General features: G+C 44.5%; 1 protein-coding gene across 1 annotated transcript in view; it reads left to right on the top strand.

The window, feature by feature from the left end:
* The window catches only part of LOC120981646 (spectrin beta chain, erythrocytic-like), a 103,309-nt gene extending 86,764 nt beyond the window's left edge, over positions 1-16,545 (top strand). Inside the window, 5 exon segments of the mRNA XM_040411233.1 lie at positions 863-932; positions 6,530-6,798; positions 8,415-8,588; positions 13,024-13,066; positions 15,437-16,545. Of these exon segments, the coding sequence (XP_040267167.1) occupies positions 863-932; positions 6,530-6,798; positions 8,415-8,588; positions 13,024-13,066; positions 15,437-15,598 (718 nt within the window). The 3' untranslated portion in view covers positions 15,599-16,545.
* Positions 16,546-20,908: the final 4,363 nt, after the last annotated feature.

Here is a 20,908-nt window from a genome sequence, read left to right on the forward strand (position 1 = left end):
AGGGGATTTCATGAATAAATGTGTTTAAAAGTTTATGGTAACATAACAAAAGTTGTATTCTTCTTCCATAGGTGAAAATAACCTAGCTGGCATTGTTACTAACCATCTATGTGTCCGAAAGGGACAGTTACATAAATTAAAGGGGTTGTCGAAGTGATTTTTATTGATGACCTATCCTCAGGATCGGTCATCAATATCAGATCGGCTGGGGGTCTGACAACCGGCACCCTGCCGATCAGCTGGTTGAAGAGAAGGCGCGCGTCATGCCAGTGCTGCTTTCTCTTCATTGTTTACCTTCTTGGCGTTGGTGGTGATCAGGTGTAATTACCATAGGCTTGTTCCATTGAAATGAATGGGACGGCTTCTTGTAGCAGATCCGGATGCTAGTCACATTATTTCCTATGAGGGATGTTCAATAAGTTATCTACCCTTGCATGTTCTGCCAGTGTTAGATAGCTGAGCTTGTCTGTGCAGGTTGAGACATGTCTTGACATGCGACACACACAGTAGTAGTCCAGTCTGATGAAAGCACTGGAAGTGACAGGATGGCAAGTACAGTGCGGGTCTACAAAGAAAGTGAGCTTGTGTGTGAAGTCACTATTAGGCAACTGGAAGAGCCCTGTTTCTAAATCTAGCTAGTAGCATCTATTATTCTGATGCCCATAAACATGTCTTGCTCGGCTATGCTGGAAGTGTCAGGTAGCTGGACCTACAGCGATTAGCTGATTGCCAGGTCAGATTCAATTTCAATGCTTTTTGTTATGGATATGGATACAGATGGATTGAATGCAAATGAACAAATGATTTACAGTGTTAACTACTATAAAGGAAATGAACGCATTTCATATGATTGTATTCCCAGTGTTCAACCAAAAGAAGAGAGAGAGTATTTACAGCCAGCCTCTAGCCAAGCAGAGGAGGAACCAGAAGAGGTAAGCTCTTCCACCTTCAGACTAAATGCTGGTTCACATTTCACAATTTTGTGTACAAAACTATCAATTAAAGGGGTTGTCTGCTTTCCTGTATTGATGACCTATCCTCAGGATCCCGCCAATCAGCTGTTTGAAGATAACACAGCCCCCCTGCTGTGTTCTCCTCAATTGTGAGGGCTCTTTCTCACAGTAGAATGCAGTTAGAGCAGCATTCTTCATGTTTTAAAGCCAAGAATCTAGTTGTGATCTAGCCTAAATTAGAGCAGACTGAAGTGACAGCTACATCTACTGTACTTGCTGCTCTCATTTTGGCGTATGCGGAGGAAGAGAGAGGTGGGGCTGGAGGTGGACAAACAGACAGCATGCAGGGAGAGGAGGAGGCTCACAGATTTCCTCCTGTCCCTGTATTTGTTTAGATCATCCTAGGGAAAGGGGTGACACTAAGGCCCCTTTCACACGGGCGAGAATTCCGCGCGGGTTCAATGCGTGGGGTGAACGCATTGCACCCGCACTGAATCCGGACCCATTCACTTCAATGGTGCTGTGTACATGAGCGGTGATTTTTCACGCATCACTTGTGCGTTGCGTGAAAATCACATGGAAGTGAATGGGGCTGCATGAAAATCGCAAGCATCTGTAAGCAAGTGCAGATGCGGTGCGATTTTTCAAGCATGGTTGCTAGGAGGCGATCGGGACCCGATCTTTATTATTTTCTCTTATAACATGGTTATAAGGGAAGATAATAGCATTCTTAATACAAAATGCTTAGTAAAATGTCCATTGAGGGGTTAAAAAGAATAAACAAATTTAATTCACCCAATTCACTTGATCACGTAGCGGATCTCCTCTTCTTTCAACTTTCTTCAGGACCTGGCTAAAGGACCTTTGATGACCATGGGGATGGACCATGTGATGAGCGCAGTGACGTCATCAAAGGTCCTTTAGCCAGGTCCTGAAGAAAGTAGAACGAAGAGGAGATCCGCTACACGATCAAGTGAATGGGGTGAATTAAATTTGTTTATTATTTTTAACCCCTCAATGGACATTTTACTAAGCATTCTGTATTAAGAATGCTATTATTTTCCCTTATAACCATGTTATAAGGGAAAATAATAAAAATCTACACAACACCGATCCCAAACCCGAACTTCTGTGAAGAAGTCCGGGTCTGGGTACCAAACATGCCGATTTTTCTCGCGCACGTGCAAAACGCATTAAAACGCTTTGCACTCGCGCTGAAAAATCGTGCATTTTCCCGCAACGCACCCGCATCTTGTCTGGCCCTCACACGCGACGCCTACGGCCCCTTTCACACGAGTGAGTTTTTTGCGTAGGTGCAATGCGTGACTTGAACGCATAGCACCCGCACTGAATCCTGACCAATTCATTTCAATGGGTCTGTGTACATGAGCGCTTTTTTTCACGCATCAGTTCTGCATTGCGTGAAAAATGCAGCATGTTCTATATACTGCGTTTTTCACGTAGCCCTGGCCCCATAGAAGTGAGTTGGGCTTCAGTGAAAATCGCATTGCATTCGGAAGCAAGTGCATATGCAATGCGTTTTTCACTGATGGTTGCTAAGAGATGTTTGTAAACCTTCTGTTTTTTATTGCGCGCGTGAAAAACGCATCAAAACACTTTGTACCTACGCGGAAAAAACTGAACAACTGAAAGCAATCGCAGACAAAACTGACTGAACTTGCTTGCAAAATGGTGCGAGTTTCACTAAACGCACCCTGAATGCATCCGAAGCCAATCCATATTGTTTGTGTGAAAGAGGACGTAGGTAAAAAGAAACAAGATGAACCCCTTCTGTGGGCGCTGCAAAGGATACCGTCACAATAGAGCAGATTGTTCCAAACTCTTTTATTGTCTACGCCTTTTTGGGGTGAATGAGGACAGTGTTACATCTATGACAAACATACATATATATATATTTAAAAACTGTTTTTGGCGCCAACATGTGGGGGGGGTGTCTGCAGGAGGAGCACCAGAGAGTGACAGAGTGCTAAGGGTGCAGATCGCACCCCAGTGTGTATAATAATAAATACATGCTGAGCGATGAAGCGCTCAGTGAGCTTGGGGGGGGGCGTGGTTTAGGGTCCAGCGCGATAGGTCGGGCTTACTTTTCCTATTGTCAGAGTTAAGGGGGCGTGGCTAAGGCACTGGCCTTCACTCAGGATCAGCGCGATAGGTGATAGGTGCCTCAAACGGACTGTAGGAACCAGGGTGACATGTTTAGAATCTAAGGTGGCTCTATGTATTGTATTTATTATTATACACACTGGGGTGCGATCTGCACCCTTAGCACTCTGTCACTCTCTGGTGCTCCTCCTGCAGACACCCCCCCACATGTTGGCGCCAAAAACAGTTTTTAAATATATATATATGTATGTTTGTCATAGATGTAACACTGTCCTCATTCACCCCAAAAACGCGTAGACAATAAAAGAGTTTGGAACAATCTGCTCTATTGTGACGGTATCCTTGGCAGCGCCCACAGAAGGGGTTCATCTTGTTTCTTTTTACCAACGTCCTACTTCAGCTCCAGCACCCGGATTTTTGGGTGCGGCAGGAACCCAGGCTGCAGCCAAGTCCCCGTGTGCTGGTCGGGATATATTCCAGCAGGAGCCTGCATAGCTGTTGTGACTACCTCAACAACAGACTCTGGTAAACGAACTAGATAATTTTATACAATATTTTCAAGCAACACCACACATGAGGCGCTGTCCTCTCTCTCCTTTTTCTATTTTGCGTTTGTGTGAAAGAGGCTTAAAGGGGTTATCCCATGACTAATGTAAAAAAATAAAAATCAGACCTCATATAGTAAATGACTACCTCTTTCTAACAAAGCTAGAACCAGTCCTGTACCTCACATGGATCCAGAGATCTCCCCACTCATTGCTCTGCTAGATTTATATCAAGTGCTGGTTTGAAAACAGTAGAATATTTTTTGTGGGACAACCCCTTTAACTCTTCACATTACCTCCCCCATATCAATCAGTGAACATGAGGAATGAAAAGATGATCACTATCTCATCTAATCACTCCTCCAAGTCTAATTACTGTAGCTGTTTATCACGCGGCACCTAAGGCTAGTTTCACACTAGTGGCAAGGAACCAGTAGCTTAGGCTACTTTCACACTGGCGTTTTGGTTTCCGTTTCTGAGATCCGTTCAGGGCTCTCACAAGCGGGTCCAAAACGGATCAGTTTTGCCCTAATGCATTCTGAATGGAAAAGGATCCGCTCAGAATGCATCAGTTTGCATCAGTTCCGCCTCCAAAGCAGAATGGAGGCTGACACCAAAACACTGCCTGCAGCGTTTTGGTGTCCGTCTGACGAAACTGAGCCAAACGGATCCGTTCTGACACACAATGTAAGTCAATGGGGACGGATCCATTTTCTATGACACAATCTGCCACAATAGAAAAAGGATCCGTCCTCCATTGACTTTCAATTGTGTTCAAGACGGATCCGTCTTGGCTATGTTACAGATAATACAAAAGGATCCGTTCTGAACAGATGCAGACGTTTGTATTATCTGAACGGATCCGTCTTTGCAGATCCATGATGGATCTGCACTAAACGCGAGTGTGAAAGTAGCCTTAAGCGGTTTCACCAATAAAAAGTAAAAAAATTACTTTTCTGTCGTATATTGTTTTATTATTAAAAAGAAAATAAAGCTACGCTGCGAACATAATGACCTGTGCTTAATAAATTATTTATTGATCACAATAAAAAGTGTTTATTTTGCAAGTAGTAGGTAAAAGCTAAATAAATGAGGTATCATGGTAATTATCGTGTTGTTAACACCACTCAGTGAGCACGGATAGCCCAAAAAGCAATGCTGAAATTGCTGTTGTATTTAATTACATTCTGTTACTTAATAAATTATATTTCCCAAAAATGGTTCCTATAAAAATTGCAACTGCTGACGTACAATTTAGGATCTCATATAGCTAAACTGAAGAAATAAAACAGAAAAGTTATTTTGGGGGGCCAGGGGGGCCATGTTACTGGTCCGTAAGGCTAAAATTAGTTGTGTCACTGAGAGATTAAAATGCATTTAAGACACCAGAGTTATGCACCAGCTATATTTTTTTGAGACATAAATTCTAAATCTAAAAAGAAACCTTTTCGGAAGGGTTTTTCAAAGTTTAAAAGGGTTTTCCATCTTCGGAGGCCTTTTGGGTAGACCGGACCTGCGGAGGGAAGCATACTTACCTGCTCCCCACCGCTGGGTTCCAGCTCCATTGCTGCAGTGCTTCGGTCCTCGTGTGTCAACATCCAGTTTGTTGATGGCTGGTTACAGTGGTGCTGCGTCCCCCTTGTATCACGTCAATGACCAGAATGGGGAACCCTGATTCCTTGTTACTCCCACACGCAAGTACATGCTTTGGAGGAGACTGGAATGGAGCTGTGTTGAAGCATGAGTCCTGCTGCTCCCATAAGCATAAATGGAGTGACAGGGGACATGCTCGACCACTGCTCCATTTAAACAACTTGGGGTCCATTCACACGTCCGTAAGTGTTCTGCGGATCCGCAAATTGCGGATTTGCAAAACATGGAAACTGGCAATGTGCATTCCGCAATTTGCGGACCGCACATCGCCGGCACTATAATAGAAAATGCCTAATCTTGTCCGCATTTGCGGACAAGAATAGCACATGTTCTATTTTTTTGGTGGAAACGGAAGCACGGATCCGCGGATGCGGACAGCACATTCCGGCCCTATTGAAAATGAATGGGTCTGCACCCATTCCGCAAAATTGCGGAACGGATGCGGACCCATTTTGCGGACGTGTGAATGGACCCTTAGATGTGGTCTTACTACTGGGGCATTGAGGGACTATAGTCCCTTGTTGTGCGGATTGTGGCGGTCTGAATGGTTAGTTCCCCACCCATCTAGCATTTATGAGGAATATCTCCTTTATGTAAGTTGGTTATTTATTAATCTTTTTGTAAAAGATATTTTTTTACATGGATTTCTGGCTGGCCGCATGTAAAAAATTTTGGCCAGAACATGGCTCTCCCTTCTCTCTTGTACATTGCACAGAGCAGATCTTCAGTAGATGCAACACTGACTGAAGGAACCATATGAAGAGGACCCTTGGTCGCTGTACCGAGGGGGGCATGTACTGGCTGCTACACTGTGTAAATAATAGAGACATTTACCTTATCTTCTTTTTATTAGCCTGGTATTTTCAGGTCACTTCCCAGAATCTTTTTGTGTATTAGGCCTCATGTACACGACTATGTATTTTGTGGTCTGCAAAAAAAGGATCCGCAAAAAAACACTGATAACGTCCATATGCATTCCGTATTTTGAGGAACCGAACAGCTAGCCCCTAATAAAACAGCCCTATCCTTGTCCGTAATGCGGACAATAATAGGACATGTTCTATTATTTTGCAGAACGCGGACACACTGAAACGGAATGCACATGGAGTAACTTCCGTTTTTTTTGCAGACCCATTGAAATGAATGGTTCCGTATACGGAAAAAAAAAGGAACGGAAAGTACGTTCAAGTGCATGAGCCCTTCGATTAAATGATTCTGCAAGGACTGTGTCTCATTCAAATTTTTATGTTATAGGTAAAAGAGGTGATAAAACATGAACTGCCGAGCAAACAGATTATAGAAGAGACACAAGTGACATTACAAGAGTGGAAATCCACAAAAGATGAGCAAGAAAGCGTATTTACAGGGCAGACAGATTACAGCGTATTACACCCAACGGTGATCGTAACAGAAGAGGTTACCACTCTTCCAGCAGGTCTGTCCAGTTCTGTCAGTGTGGAAATGCAAGGATACTTACTCAGGAAGCACGAGCTGGAAGGACCACTCAAGAAGGCACAAAACAGGTAGAGCACTCTTTCATAATATAGTTAAGGAGACAGTAAAGTACAGCATCTTAATGGACGCAGTTATGGATTTATGGCTGGGTCAGGGTCTGTATGCACAGAAGTTATTATATTTCATCTTCTTTTATGAGGCTTATCCTCAATGGTGTACAATACTATAGGATTGCCGCACGCAAGACACTGGAGCAAGCCAATCATTTGTACAGTCTTCCATGTCCACATGTTAATTCTGTATTCATCAATCCATTATCTAGCTAAGGGATCAGCATGCTCCGACACTCCAGGTGAAACTACAACTCCCAGAGTGCTCCATTTACTACTATGGGAGTTAGAAGAACAGCCAAGCAAGTTTGCAAGCTGGGAGTTGTAGTTATACAGTAGTTGGAGTGCCGAAAGGTGCTGATCCCTGATCACTGAGCATTCAGTTATTTTCAAGAATCGGCTAGATCGCTTGTAGAATAGGTGGCCTCAGTGATCGCTTGTAGAATAGGTGGCCTCAGTGATCGCTTGTAGAATAGGTGGCCTCAGTGATCGCTTGTAGAATAGGTGGCCTCAGTGATCGCTTGTAGAATAGGTGGCCTCAGTGATCGCTTGTAGAATAGGTGGCCTCAGTGATCCCTTGTAGAATAGGTGGCCTCAGTGATCCCTTGTAGAATAGGTGGCCTCAGTGATCGCTTGTAGAATAGGTGGCCTCAGTGATCGCTTGTAGAATAGGTGGCCTCAGTGATCGCTTGTAGAATAGGTGGCCTCAGTGATCGCTTGTAGAATAGGTGGCCTCAGTGATCGCTTGTAGAATAGGTGGCCTCAGTAATCGCTTGTAGAATAGGTGGCCTCAGTGATCGCTTGTAGAATAGGTGGCCTCAGTGATCGCTTGTAGAATAGGTGGCCTCAGTGATCGCTTGTAGAATAGGGGGGCCTCAGTGATCCCTTGTAGAATAGGTGGCCTCAGTGATCCCTTGTAGAATAGGTGGCCTCAGTGATCCCTTGTAGAATAGGTGGCCTCAGTGATCGCTTGTAGAATAGGTGGCCTCAGTGATCCCTTGTAGAATAGGTGGCCTCCGTGATCGCTTGTAGAATAGGTGGCCTCAGTGATCCCTTGTAGAATAGGTGGCCTCAGTGATCCCTTGTAGAATAGGTGGCCTCAGTGATCGCTTGTAGAATAGGTGGCCTCAGTGATCCCTTGTAGAATAGGTTCCTCAGTGATCGCTTGTAGAATAGGTGGCATAGGTGATCCCTTGTTAGAATAGGTGGCCTCAGTGATCCCTTGTAGAATAGGTGGCCTCAGTGATCCCTTGTAGAATAGGTGGCCTCAGTGATCGCTTGTAGAATAGGTGGCCTCAGTGATCGCTTGTAGAATAGGTGGCCTCGGTGATCCCTTGTAGAATAGGTGGCCTCAGTGATCGCTTGTAGAATAGGTGGCCTCAGTGATCCCTTGTAGAATAGGTGGCCTCAGTGATCGCTTGTAGAATAGGTGGCCTCAGTGATCCCTTGTAGAATAGGTGGCCTCAGTGATCGCTTGTAGAATAGGTGGCCTCAGTGATCGCTTTACTGCTATGAAATTGTGAAAGTAGAACTAACAAATAAAAACATTTTCATGGCATCTTTCTTTTCTGCAGGTCCTGGAACAATGTCTTCTGTGTGCTAAAGGATAATGACTTATTTTTTTACAAAGATCTCAAGAGTTTTTCCCTGAATGAAACTTTACAAGGTGAAGAACCACTTTGCCTGGGCAGTGCGGCTTGTGAACTAGTGGCGGACTATAAGAAGAAAAAACATGTTTTCAGACTAAGGTAAACTAGTCAACTGAAGTTTAGTTCTTGCCATGAAGGATTAGATGTAAAGCTGGGTGACTACCACCATAGGTGATAAAAGGACCACGACTACTTACAATACTGTTATGCCAGACATTAGATATGTATGCCTATACTGCAACCTAGCTGATATCTGGTGGGTTGGTCTAGTTTACTGTACATCTGGTGATATACCTAGATTTTGCAAAATTATTTGATACTGTACCACACAAGAGCCATGTAATGAAGCTGCAGATGAGGAACTAGGGGTGCCCCACTCCTTTACCACCAGTACTGCACAGGGTCTGTTCTCTGCAGGAACAGGCTATAGACACCAGTACCACTACATTAACTGTACTGGTTCTGGGACTATAGTGTCCTTTTAATGTGAGGTAAATTAGTTTCCAATGTAGTATTAATAACTAAACAATTACATAATAAACATATTGCATTGTCTACTTACCACCAGGACAATAAGATGATCTGGTCTCTGGCTGCAGTCTGGCTCTGGGGACTCCCTTGTCACTCTCTTCTCCCCCCCTCCCTCCCTTGTCACTCTCCCCCTCCCTTGTCACTCTCTCCCTCTCCCCCTCCCTCCCTTATCACTTCCCCCCCCCTCCCTTGTCACTCTCATTCCTCTCCCCCCCCTCCCTTGTCCACTCTCATTCTCCTCCCCCACCTCTAGTGTAGCGTGGCCGAGCTCTGTTCGGGTCCGCGGTACAGGAGCATTTGTTTCCTGTACCCGGCCGGACTGAAAGGGCACACTAATTGAGCACTTCCTGTCAGTCCGGCCGGGTACAGGAAACAAATGCTCCTGTACCGCGGACCGAACAGAGCTCGGCCACGCTATATTAGAGGCGCTTCCCTCCTGTCAGTACCTCTCTTCAGGCTGCGCCCGGGCGGTGCACAATCATAGACGCGCCAGCCCGGGCAGTGCGGCAGCCGCCCGGCGCAGGGGAGGGCCCGCCGCCGTACTTAAAAAAATAAATAAAAAAAAACTTGCGGCAGGACCGGCCCGCCACCACTTAACCAACGCTTTTTTTTAAACCGCACGGGGCCAGCGCCCCCTGCTAAAAAGCGCCCTAGGCGGCTACCTAGGTCGCCTTACAGGTGGCGCTGGCCCTGAGGGGACCATACATGCACATGGTTAAAGAACTGGTAACGAGACAGAAAACAAAGTCGATGTAAATGGTACTTACTCAAAATGGGTTAAAATCTGCAGCGGGGTACCACAAGGATCCAGGATTGAACTGTGAACTTAAAGTGGCCCTGGAAATAACCTAAAAGTGGGTCCATGTTGTAGGCAGGTCCAAAATGACAGAAAGTGGGGCAACACAAGTGTATAGGGCCAACAGAAGTTGGCAGAGCCTGCAATACAGTAGTGCAGGACAAAATACCGCTCCAGCAGAACCATAAACCACAGTGCAGCACAAATATACTGCACCCTCGGCACAGAATTCAACTGTATCACCATCCTGAGGAGTTGAAATCAGGAGGGCACCTGTGGCCGTTAGTCAGGTGTATAAGTACCTGATACTCATACATTAATTAATGCTGAGAGCATCAGATCATTATGTACCTGGCCAGTGAACCTGAGGAGGGCTTGGGTGGTCCCCGGGCATCACCCACTGGGAAATTTCCCTGTAGGATCTATGGCCAGTCCGCCCCCTGCAAGGATCTGTGTTAGGTCCAATTCTTTTTAAAAGGAGTTGTCCAAATTCTAAAAACTTTCTCAGCAACAGTAAATGTATTAAAAGTACCAAAAGAGTCGTACTCATTATTTTTCTCCCCTGTGACCTCCTGTGCCCTGCAGCCGTGGTACTGGTTGGTCTCTTCTTTTCATTACTTTAGCAATTCCGTGTACTGTTGGCCAATTTTTAATTGTAGTTTGGGCATATCAGTGTTAAAGGGGTATTACCACCTCAACATTTATGGCATATCAATAGGATATTTATTTAACTTGCTTATATGGCACCAACACATTTGCTGTCATCACTTGCTGTCCTCAGTGGAGCTCACAATGTGAGTTGCCCATCATCAGTATGTCTTTGGAGTGTGGGAGGAAGCCAGAGTACCCGGAGGAAACCCACGCAAACACGTGGAGAACATACAAACTCCATGCAGATGTTGTCCTTGGTTGAATTCGAACCCAGGACCCCAACACTGCAAGGCACCAGTGCTAACCACTGAGTCACCATGCTGCCCACCTCTTAGACCTGCTCCTATCTCAAGAATAAGGTCCTGCCTTGAATGGAGAGCACATGAGCTGTGTCCTCTCCATTCACTGTTATAAGACGTCCATAAATAGCCACTCCAGCGCTGGACTGTTTTTGGAAGTCCCATAGCGGTGAATGGAGGGTGGCTGCACATGTACAGCTTGCCCTCCATTCACTATGGGTCCCTGTTCTTTAGACAGGAGCATGTCCCAGAGGTGGGAGCCCCAACTACAGTATCAGACATTTAAGGCATATCCAGTCGATATATGCCATAAATGACCCAGATGGGAATAACCCTTTAATCACCCACTGTGGTTATTAGAACTTGTAGCAGAGGCCTTTATGATGTGTGCAGTTTTACACCTATTATATAATTGATGTGCCCTAAGATTTATATTATGTACTTGTAATTACGAATGGCACCCCAGCCGCCACCTTGAGTGAGCCTGTCTTCACCTTTTTTATGTATTTTTTTTATTAATGTACTGGATATAATAAATGATAATGGATTTGTATTTTGCATATTAAATGCTACAAAGAATATAGAAGAGCTACAAAAGGTTCAGATAAAATGGGATGGAAGGTCTGTCTGAGGGCTCATGTATGCGAACGTGTGCCGGCCAGGCCCGTATTGCAGCCCGCAAACAGGGGATCCGCAGTATACGTGCGCCGGCTGTTTTTGCACCGCATCCGTTCACTTGAATGGATCCGCAATCCGGAAGGTGCGCTGTGGAATGGAGGCACGGAACCACTATGGACTGCTTCCGCAGGGTTTCTCTCCTCGTTCTATATTTTTTTGCAGTGTGGACGGATCAAGGACCCATTCAAGTCAAATGGGTCTGGATCCGTATACGGCAGCAGCACGGATGTTTCCAGTGCATTGGGGACCGCAAAGTGCAGCGGCCGTGTGCATGAGCCCTTATGATCAGAGGCTAGAAAAATCGGGCTTCCTTAGCTTGGGGGGGGGGGGGGGCACCTTAAAGGTGATCTCATTTACATGTGTGGTCAGTACAAAGAACTGGCACAGGATTTATTCAGTACAAAGACTTTATAAAGGACCAGGGTACATTTATTATGTGTGGAGGAAAGGAGATTTAGACAGCAATACAGGAAAGGATTCTTTACAGTTAGAGGAGTCAAACTATGGAAAACCCTACCTCAACAGGTGCTAATGGTAGATCCTATGTCAGCATTTAAAAAGGGCTAGATCAGGGCTGGCCAACCTGCGGCTCTCCAGCTGTTGCAAAACTACAACTCCCAGCATGACTAGACAGCCTACAGCTATCAGCCTACAGCAGGGCATGGTGGGAATTGTAGTTTTACAACAGCTGGAGAGCCGCAGGTTGGCCAGCCCTGGGCTAGATGCTTATCTAATAGCAAATGGCATTGGGGATTATAATGAATCTAACAGTTAGCATCTGATGGGCAGAAATATATAACTAAGCTAAGGAAGTTTTAGGCAACAAAAATCTATTTCCTCATTTCCCCTCTTCTGGCTCTTTGCTTACCTGCAATAAAAACAATATCTGCCCCTCCCCCTGCACTGCTAAGGGAGTGAATACAAGTGCTGCCCTGAGTGACATGTCTGCCTGCTGGGAGACTCAGCAGCATGTTGTATGTGTAGGACTACAAGTCCCAGCTGTACAATTACACTGCTGATACACACAGGATCTTCCCCCTAACTGTTCTTGTGCAATGCTCTGCAGAACTCCTCTAGTCTGTCAGCTCCTGTGCCCAGCATTTGTCTCATCACTGCCTGAAGCTACTCAGTAAAGCCTTCAGCCCTGAGCCTGTGCAGTTGAAGGGGTTAATGTTTTTCCTCAAGAATCCAGGGAGAGAGCAATAAGCAGCAGCCGGCAGTGCAGGGGGGCGTGGCCAGCACAGTTATGTCTTGTGTACAGGCACAGATCTGCTCTCTCAGGCTTGTGCAGGAAACATCATCAGAGCAGGGAGAGAAGCTGACATCACAGGTCATGTGACCCTCAGTAAAATCTGAGAAAGCAGCAACTAGAGATAAAGTAAGTGAATTGTAAAGTCCTTTCATTTGCCTAGTTAGAAACATACAAAGAACAAAATAATACTCAGAAAATCCCTTTAATACCACTGATAAATTGTATGTCTATGTTCAGATTGTTACATGTGTTGCCTTTTATAATTTTAGGATTCTGAGCAGGCAGATGAGTACATAAAATGAATTAAAAGGTGTTTTTATTTTTCAGGCTGAATGATGGCAATGAGTGGCTCTTGCAAGGAAAAGATGAGGTATGTAGAATGCATTAAAGTGTATCTGGCATGTGTTAACCTGAGGAGAACCAGGAGCACTCACTAAGTAACACCCTGAACCATAGTCTAGAGAGTCTCAAACTGTCTCCATTTATAATCTTATAAAGGTGACCCTGCTTAAAGGGGTTGTCCAGGCTTTTTAATATTGATGACCTATCCTCAGGATAGGTCATCAATATTAGATCTGTGGGGGTCCGACACCCTGTACCTATAGACGGCGCGCGCAGTGCGCATGTGCTGTCTCCCTTCTTTCTTCCTGTCCGCTTCTGCTATTCCATAGACATACAATGGAGAGCAGGAAGACAGAAGGGAGACAGCATGTGCGCATTGCGCGCGCCGTCTCTCCATACAGCTGATTGGCGGGGGTTCCTGTTGTCGGACCCCCCACAGATCTGATTTTGATGACCTATCCGCTGGGTAGGTCATCAATATTAAAAAGTGCGTACAACTCCTTTAAAGGAATAATAAAAGAAAGCAAGAAATATAGATGCCATCACTGGCAGTCTGCAGCATGATCCTGGCACAAACCGTCTGGTAGTAATCTTGTGGAGAACAAGGGTTAATCTGCTCATCGGCTCCATCTTGGGCTGGAGAGAGTGAGGGGGCAGCAGGGCATAGACAACAGGGAAGGTCTTCCCCTTTTTTTTTTGTCCTACTGCGGACAGGACACAGAAGGGAGGCTCCTGCTCCAACCACTTGTCTTACAGCTTGTCACAGTACTCTAAAGATGGGAAGGTGGACATGGCTGATCTCCTGGGACACATAAAGATAACTGTAATAAGACAAAATAGGACCAAAGGAAAGGATGACATGAAGAGAAAAAGCTGTGGGATATTTTGTTTGTGCATTTTGTGTGTTTAGTGCTTTCCCCTAGAAGCATTGCACAGGGCACCACACCACATGTGCACGAGGATTAATAGGGTATTGCTATATGGTAAATTGGTGGCATTGCCTGTGTCAGATTGGGGTTCCTTGGGCCCACCAGTGGAAATTATTCTACCCATATATCATCAATAAAGTCTATTAGGTTTTGATTAACCCCTTAGTGACCACCCATATGCTTCTTTACGGCAGTCACTAAGGGGCCTTAGGCTGGGCCACTGCTTTTTTTACGGCGGCCCAGTCTAAGTGCTGCACGGGTCCCCCATGCAGCGGGGACCTGGCTCTCACATGAGAGCCGTGGCCCTGCTCTAACAGCCCGAACCGGCAGGAGTGCTGATCCGGACTGTTTAACACTTTACATGACGCGGACAATGGTGCCCGCCACATGTAAAATGCTGACAGAGGGAGCGGATTCCCTCTGTCTCCCATCGGCACCCCGCAAATAGGATCGCGGGGTGCCGATGTGTGTGAAGGCTGCATGGGGTCTGATGTAGACCAGCCTTGAGTAATTTCCAGCAGGCTGCGACTCTGGTGCAGCCTACTGGTCAATGTCAGAATAGCACTGCCATTAAAATGCAATGCACTATAGCAGGGATTCTCAAACTGCGGCCCCTTTGCTGTTGTAAAACTACAACTCCCACGATGCCCTTCTGTAGGATGATAGCTGTAGGCTGTCAGGGAATAATGGGAGTTGTAGTTTTGCAACAGCTGGAGGGCCGCAGGTTGAGCATGCCTGCACTATAGGGATAGTGCATTGCATTTTAAAAGCAATCAAAAAGCTGTCTGTTATAGTCCCCTTGTGGGACTATTAAGTGGTAAAAAAAACTCATACGAAATACCCATACAAAAAAATTACGCATTTTTTTTTTCCCATTAAAAATACACTTTTTAATGAAAAAAATTACAAAAAAAAAAAAATCTTCCCCATATATTTGGTATTTCCACGTCCGTAACGACCCGGACTACATAAATATCATGTAAATTATCCCCTACGGTGAACGCCGTAAAAAAAATAAAAATAGAATTGTTCATTTATTCTTAGTTGCACCCAAAAAAACTTTATAACAAGCGAAAGGCATCTCCAAATGTTTTTTTTCCCTGGACCTTTGGGGCCCAGTATGGGACCAGAGTCTGGGCCCCCTGGAGGATCCTCTGGTACTCTGGTTGGCCAGTCTGACCCTGGGCATATATCTAGGATATACCCTCATTTTATGATGGGTGGGATTATGACCTCTTGGACCCCCATCAATCCTGAGAATAGGTGGGCCATAGAGCGGATTTAGCCCTGTGTCCCCTTCACTGGTGTGCACCATTAATATGAATGAAGCTGTGCTTTAGTCCCTGGTGATGTGCCATCATTTTAAGAGATGAAAATATCCCTTTTGAAGCTCATGTTTGAAATGAATGGTAACGGATTTAACTTTTATTAGCTTTGATATTTACCTTTTCATTTCTGCATATTTTTAGGCTGATCGTCAAACCTGGATTGACGTTCTCAGGGCATCAATTACTGAGACATCCGATCAAAAACCAAAGTCTAAAAGTCTGCCTCTTCCTTCCACATCTGGCACAGAGGGCAAATCGGAGAAAAAGGAAAAAAGATTCAGTCTCTTCCCATCCAAAAAATAGTATTTAAGGAACCCAAACTATGTACTGACTAATTTCTAACAAGAAACCGTCTGAGCACTACAGTTCCTGGGAAGAGGTCCGCTCGTACCCGCATCTATGACCTCCTGAAGACACACCATATCCTATGGATCCACATCTACATACAACAGAAGCCCCCATGTTTTGGACCAAACCAATAGCACATCATTTACTAGAAACCACACATTGCCACTAGTAAATTGATTGATTGGTTCAGTCCATGGTGGAGTATAGACGAGCACCATTATCAATACAGGCAGTTAAACAAATGGTCCTCCTGTTAATACTTTACAAGAATATATATTTTCTCATCTTGTCTGCAGTATGAAATTGCTTTTCTTAGTTTGCATGTCTCACAGAAGCTTTGCTCAAATGTTATTTTCTTGGTCATGACATTTTGCCACCAAATGAATGTTACTTGATTTGGCCAGCAGGTGGAGCTCTTGCATGCAGGGTGTACTGGATCCTGTAGCTGCCCTTTGCTGTCTGGTTCACCTGCAGTTACCCCTGAGCAGTCCGTCTTAAGCATACTGGACTATATTGGATGAAATATTGCTATTTAATCTATTGGAGGAAAGATTAGGCTCAGGAAGTCACTGCACTTAGGTCAGTAGTAGCCATATTCCAATCAGGTTTGCAAACAACCAACCATGGCCACATTCTTTGTATTTATTGCTACCTGTCATAGTGACGTTAAGTGAAGATTTATTAGTTACTCCTAAATACCACCATTTATTAGTTACTCCTAACTCCACTCAAACCCGAAAAAATTTTAGTTACCCTCAATATCGCATTCCTCATCTGCCACAGTTGAAAGGTTCCAGGAAGCTGAGATATGGAGAGATGTTTGACAAGGTTTCGGGCAGTCGTAGAGATAGCCAGACTGACAAGGTCCTCTTCAGAGTTAAGGAGTCATTGTATCCTGGGTTAAAGGGCACTTACTAATGTATTGTGATTGTCCATATTGCCTCCTTTGCTGGCTGGATTCATTTTTCCATCACATTATACGCTCCTCGTTTCCATGGTTACGACCACCCTGCAATCCAACTGCAGTGGTCGTGCTTGTGTACTATAGTAAAAAGCGCTGGCCTCTCTGGTGGCTGGGACAGCGGGAGTGCACATAGCCTGGCGTTTTTTCCTATAGTGTGCAAGCACGACCACCACTGATGGATTGCAGGGTGGTCATAACCTTGGAAACGAGCAGTGCATAATAGGATGGAAAAATGAATCCAGCCAGCAAAGAAGGCAATATGGACACTCACAATACATTAGTAACTGCCTTGTATTAACTTTCTCTACATGATAAATGCCACTTGCTGAAGTGAGACAACCCCTTTTAGGGAAGAAAATCAGTTCATGATCATGATAATTAGCCATCCAATGTGAGCACCCTATCAAACAACTCCACATATCTCAGCTTCGTAAACTCTTGTAAGGCTACTTTTACACTGGCGTTAATGGGTTCGCTTGTGAGATCCGTTCAGGGCTCTTACAAGTGGCCTAAAACGGATCAGTTCAGCCCCAATGCATTCTGAATGGATAAGGATCCGCTCAGAATGCATCAGTTTGCCTCCGTTCAGCCTCCATTCCGCTCTGGAGGCCGACACCAAAACGCTGCTTGCAGCGATGCGGAGCCAAACGGATCCATCCTGACTTACAATGCAAGTCAATGGGGACGGATCCGTTTTAACTGACACAATATGCTGCAATTGAAAACGGATCCGTCCCCCATTGGCTTTCAATATAAGTTAAGATGGATCAGTTTTTTTGTTAAAGAATAATGCAAACGGATCCGTTCTGAACGGATACAAGCGTTTGTATTATCGGTGCGGATCCGTCTGTGCAGATACCAGACGGATCCGCACCTAACGCAGGTGTGAAAGTAGCCTAAGAAATGAGGTTGGAAGGGCTAAAACTGAAGTATCACCTAAATATTCAAGTTTTGAATGGAGCTAAGGTCCTTTTTGAGGATCGAGCCATTAATCGTAAATGAATGTTGCTACAAACGCTCATTCCCGATAATTTCCACATGTAAAGTCGCAGCCAGTCTCTCGACAAATGCTTCATAGTTTATGCAGAACATAAAGTCTTTGTTTGTCGGCAGCACAACACCCTGTGTAAACAAATAATGAATTTCAGTGGGGATGAATGATCGTATTAGTGATCATTCATCCGTAGTGTAAACGGGCCCTTTGGCTTTAAACATAAGCTCTTCCTGATTTAGTTGTAGGCGTCTCTGCATTACTTGAACTGTGTCATGACCAAACTGTACAACATAACCTGACAATTATTTCCACATCTTGCTCTTTAAAGGCTATATACACCTTCTAGCCAATTATTTTTTATAATGGCATTTTACTCATTTTGGGCAAAATTTTTTTTTTCATTTGGTCTTTATTAACAATATTAAACCGTTCTGTCACAAAAGCTAAGGCTACTTTCACACCAGCGTAATGGATCAGCAAAATCACTTCCGTCATGATAATACAACCGTCTGCATCCGTTATGAACGGATCCGGTTGTATTATCTTTAACATAGCCAAGACGGATCCATCATGAACTCTATTGTAAGTCAATGGGGGACGGATCAGTTTTCTATTCTGCCAGAGAAAACGGTCCCTTCCCATTGACTTGCATTGTGTGTCAGGACGGATCCGTCTTGCTCCGCACCACATCGCGGACAGAAAAACACTGCTTGCAGCGTTATTCTGTCCGTGATGGGGACACAACCAAACGGAGCGGAATGCATTCTGTTGCTTTCCATTTAGTTTAATTCAGTTTTGTCCCCATTGACAATGAATGGGGACAAAACGGAAGTGTTTCCCCCCGCTATTGAGATCCTATGACTGGAAGCGCAGATGTGAAAATAGCCTTAACTGTTTGTGTAGCTGTGTGAATTGTACTTTCACTTTGTGCCGGTTATCTAAAAACCCTTATCTCGTTTCCATGGTCATAAACACTTAAGTAAGATAAGAATTGAGCTACAATGAGTGTCTATAATGTCAGAGAGCAAAGATAAAGAGCCATCAGCTGAGCTTCCTGATGGGAAACAGTAAAAATACAGAGCCTGCTACTAAAGAATCTCAAGGCTGTACAGAGAAAGGGGCTCAATATTTTGAATAGAGAAGAATTGCAAAAATGATTTTTACCTCAAAATGAGTACAATGCAATAAAAATTACCCCAAAGGTGTACATAGCCTTTAAGCATCTAGAAATATACGCCCTGTCTTTTGTATTTGCTTAAGATTTACTTTTGTATGTCTTCACTAGGTACAGTTTGCAGCGTACAGTCTCTTACACCAGGCAACATATGTGTTAAAGTAACTAAAGTTATTGACAATTCTGTTGCAGCTTTCCACAGGTCCCTGCATTCTGGTGGTCCTCTGTTATGTCTCCTGGAAATGTATGACTGCTTTGACAGCTGTATGTTCCCATTCCTCTTGTCAATACGTTGTGGCTCTACACACACTGTCAGCACTGACTGAGCAAAGGCAGACCGTGTTTAGGGATATGTCCCATTGACAAAAGTTATGATAACAACCTATTGTCAATTTCTTCATAAAGTTTCAAGAGGAATAACAGAAGAACAACACAACAGAGAGCACTAAGAAAATATGCTCCAGAATTATTATTTCATGGGGAATACAACTAGTTACTAAACCAGAAATGTCAGAAGCGCTAACAGGTCCTATTTGGTCAGAAGTGGTAGAATATTCTACAAGTATGGAGGAAACTCCTGATACCATTGAATACCCTCACAGTCCATCTTTGCTCATGGCTGAGTCCTGTCGGTAGGATGACACACTATGGTGTAGATGATTCATGCATTCTTCCTTGCAGAGCTATAGCCTGTACACGAGCCTATATTTTAGGCGGCCAGTATAAGACCTGCAGCTTATATTTACATTTTCAGTACAATCGCCTTGTTTCTACTACTGATCACAAAGTGGTGCTAATGATGTCAAAGGGCTTTACATGTTCAGGTGGGTAAAAAAAAAGTTTTACACATTTTCTAGTTTGTTTATTAAAAATTGTGAATCACAAATAAAGTTTTGAAGGCTAAAGATTACAATCTGTGCATTATGTAATTTTTTTATTACGGTGAAAGCCATTTTGCATGAGTGATTGGAAAGGAGTTGCCACCAGCAGCAACTTTTTTTTTTTACATAGGATTTTATGTGCTCACTTGTAAAATCATTTTATTGTCGAGTTCATTGGGGGATGCAGACGACCATGGGGTATAGCTGCTGCCACTAGGAGGCAACACTAAGCTGTAAAAAGAAAGTGTTAGCTCCTTTTCTCAGCTATACCCATCCTGCAGGCACTGAGCTATCAGTTTCTATCAAAGCAGTAGGAGCGGCCAGGAGAAGCCAACAGAATAGACAGAAACATACAGCTGGAACTGGAGATGGGTCAGAATCAAGGACAAGTGGGACCCATCAACAAGGACCAGCAAATGAACTGGGTGGGTGCTGTGTCCCCCAAATGAACTCGGCAAGAAAAGGATTTTACAGGTGATCACAAAAAAATTCTTATATTCTCGCTCATATCATTGTGGAACACAGAATGACTATGAGACGTTCCCAAGCAGTACCGAGGAGGACAAAAGACCAGAACCCAACTATATAACACTGGCTGTACAGTCCAGCACCAAAATACATCTAGGATGCCTAAAACAACCTCTTGTAGGACAAGAGACAGAAAGGAGGCCAGCCTGAGAAGAGTTGAGATGACCATGTATCGGCAAGGGCAAGCCAAGGATGAGCCCTGACTAACTGAGCTAAACCATCAAAAAACCACAGAATCTCTGGACAGATTGCGGAGCACGTCAGATAAAAGGTAGCAGGAAAGGTACAGAAAACGATCAACATGAAGATGCAGCAACCCCCAGGAAAAAAACTGAGTCTACTGAAGATGTAGGAGAGGGGGAACCTAGTAGGGGACCTAGTATGGGACTGGAGTACTCTGGAGGAAACAGATAACAAGTGGACCACCACCACTGGAGGGCCACCAATGGAGTCATTGTCTGTGTCACCATAAAAGGAGTGAGCAGAAGACAAAACAGAAGAGCTCTGTGTGTGCTGTCAGACTGGATAAGGCTACTTTCACATCTGCGGCATGGATTCCAGCAGGCTGTTCCCACAGAGAACAGCCTACTGGAATTCTCCAGATCCGGCACTGCCAGAAGCAACCGGAATGCCCGCCAGATCAATTAACTATAATAGGGTCTGGTGGAGATCCGGCCGCAATCTGTCCAATATGTAGAGAATCAGCCGGACAGAAACAGCAGCG

This window comes from Bufo bufo, chromosome 11, assembly GCF_905171765.1.
Source record: "Bufo bufo chromosome 11, aBufBuf1.1, whole genome shotgun sequence".
Taxonomy (NCBI): domain Eukaryota; kingdom Metazoa; phylum Chordata; class Amphibia; order Anura; family Bufonidae; genus Bufo; species Bufo bufo.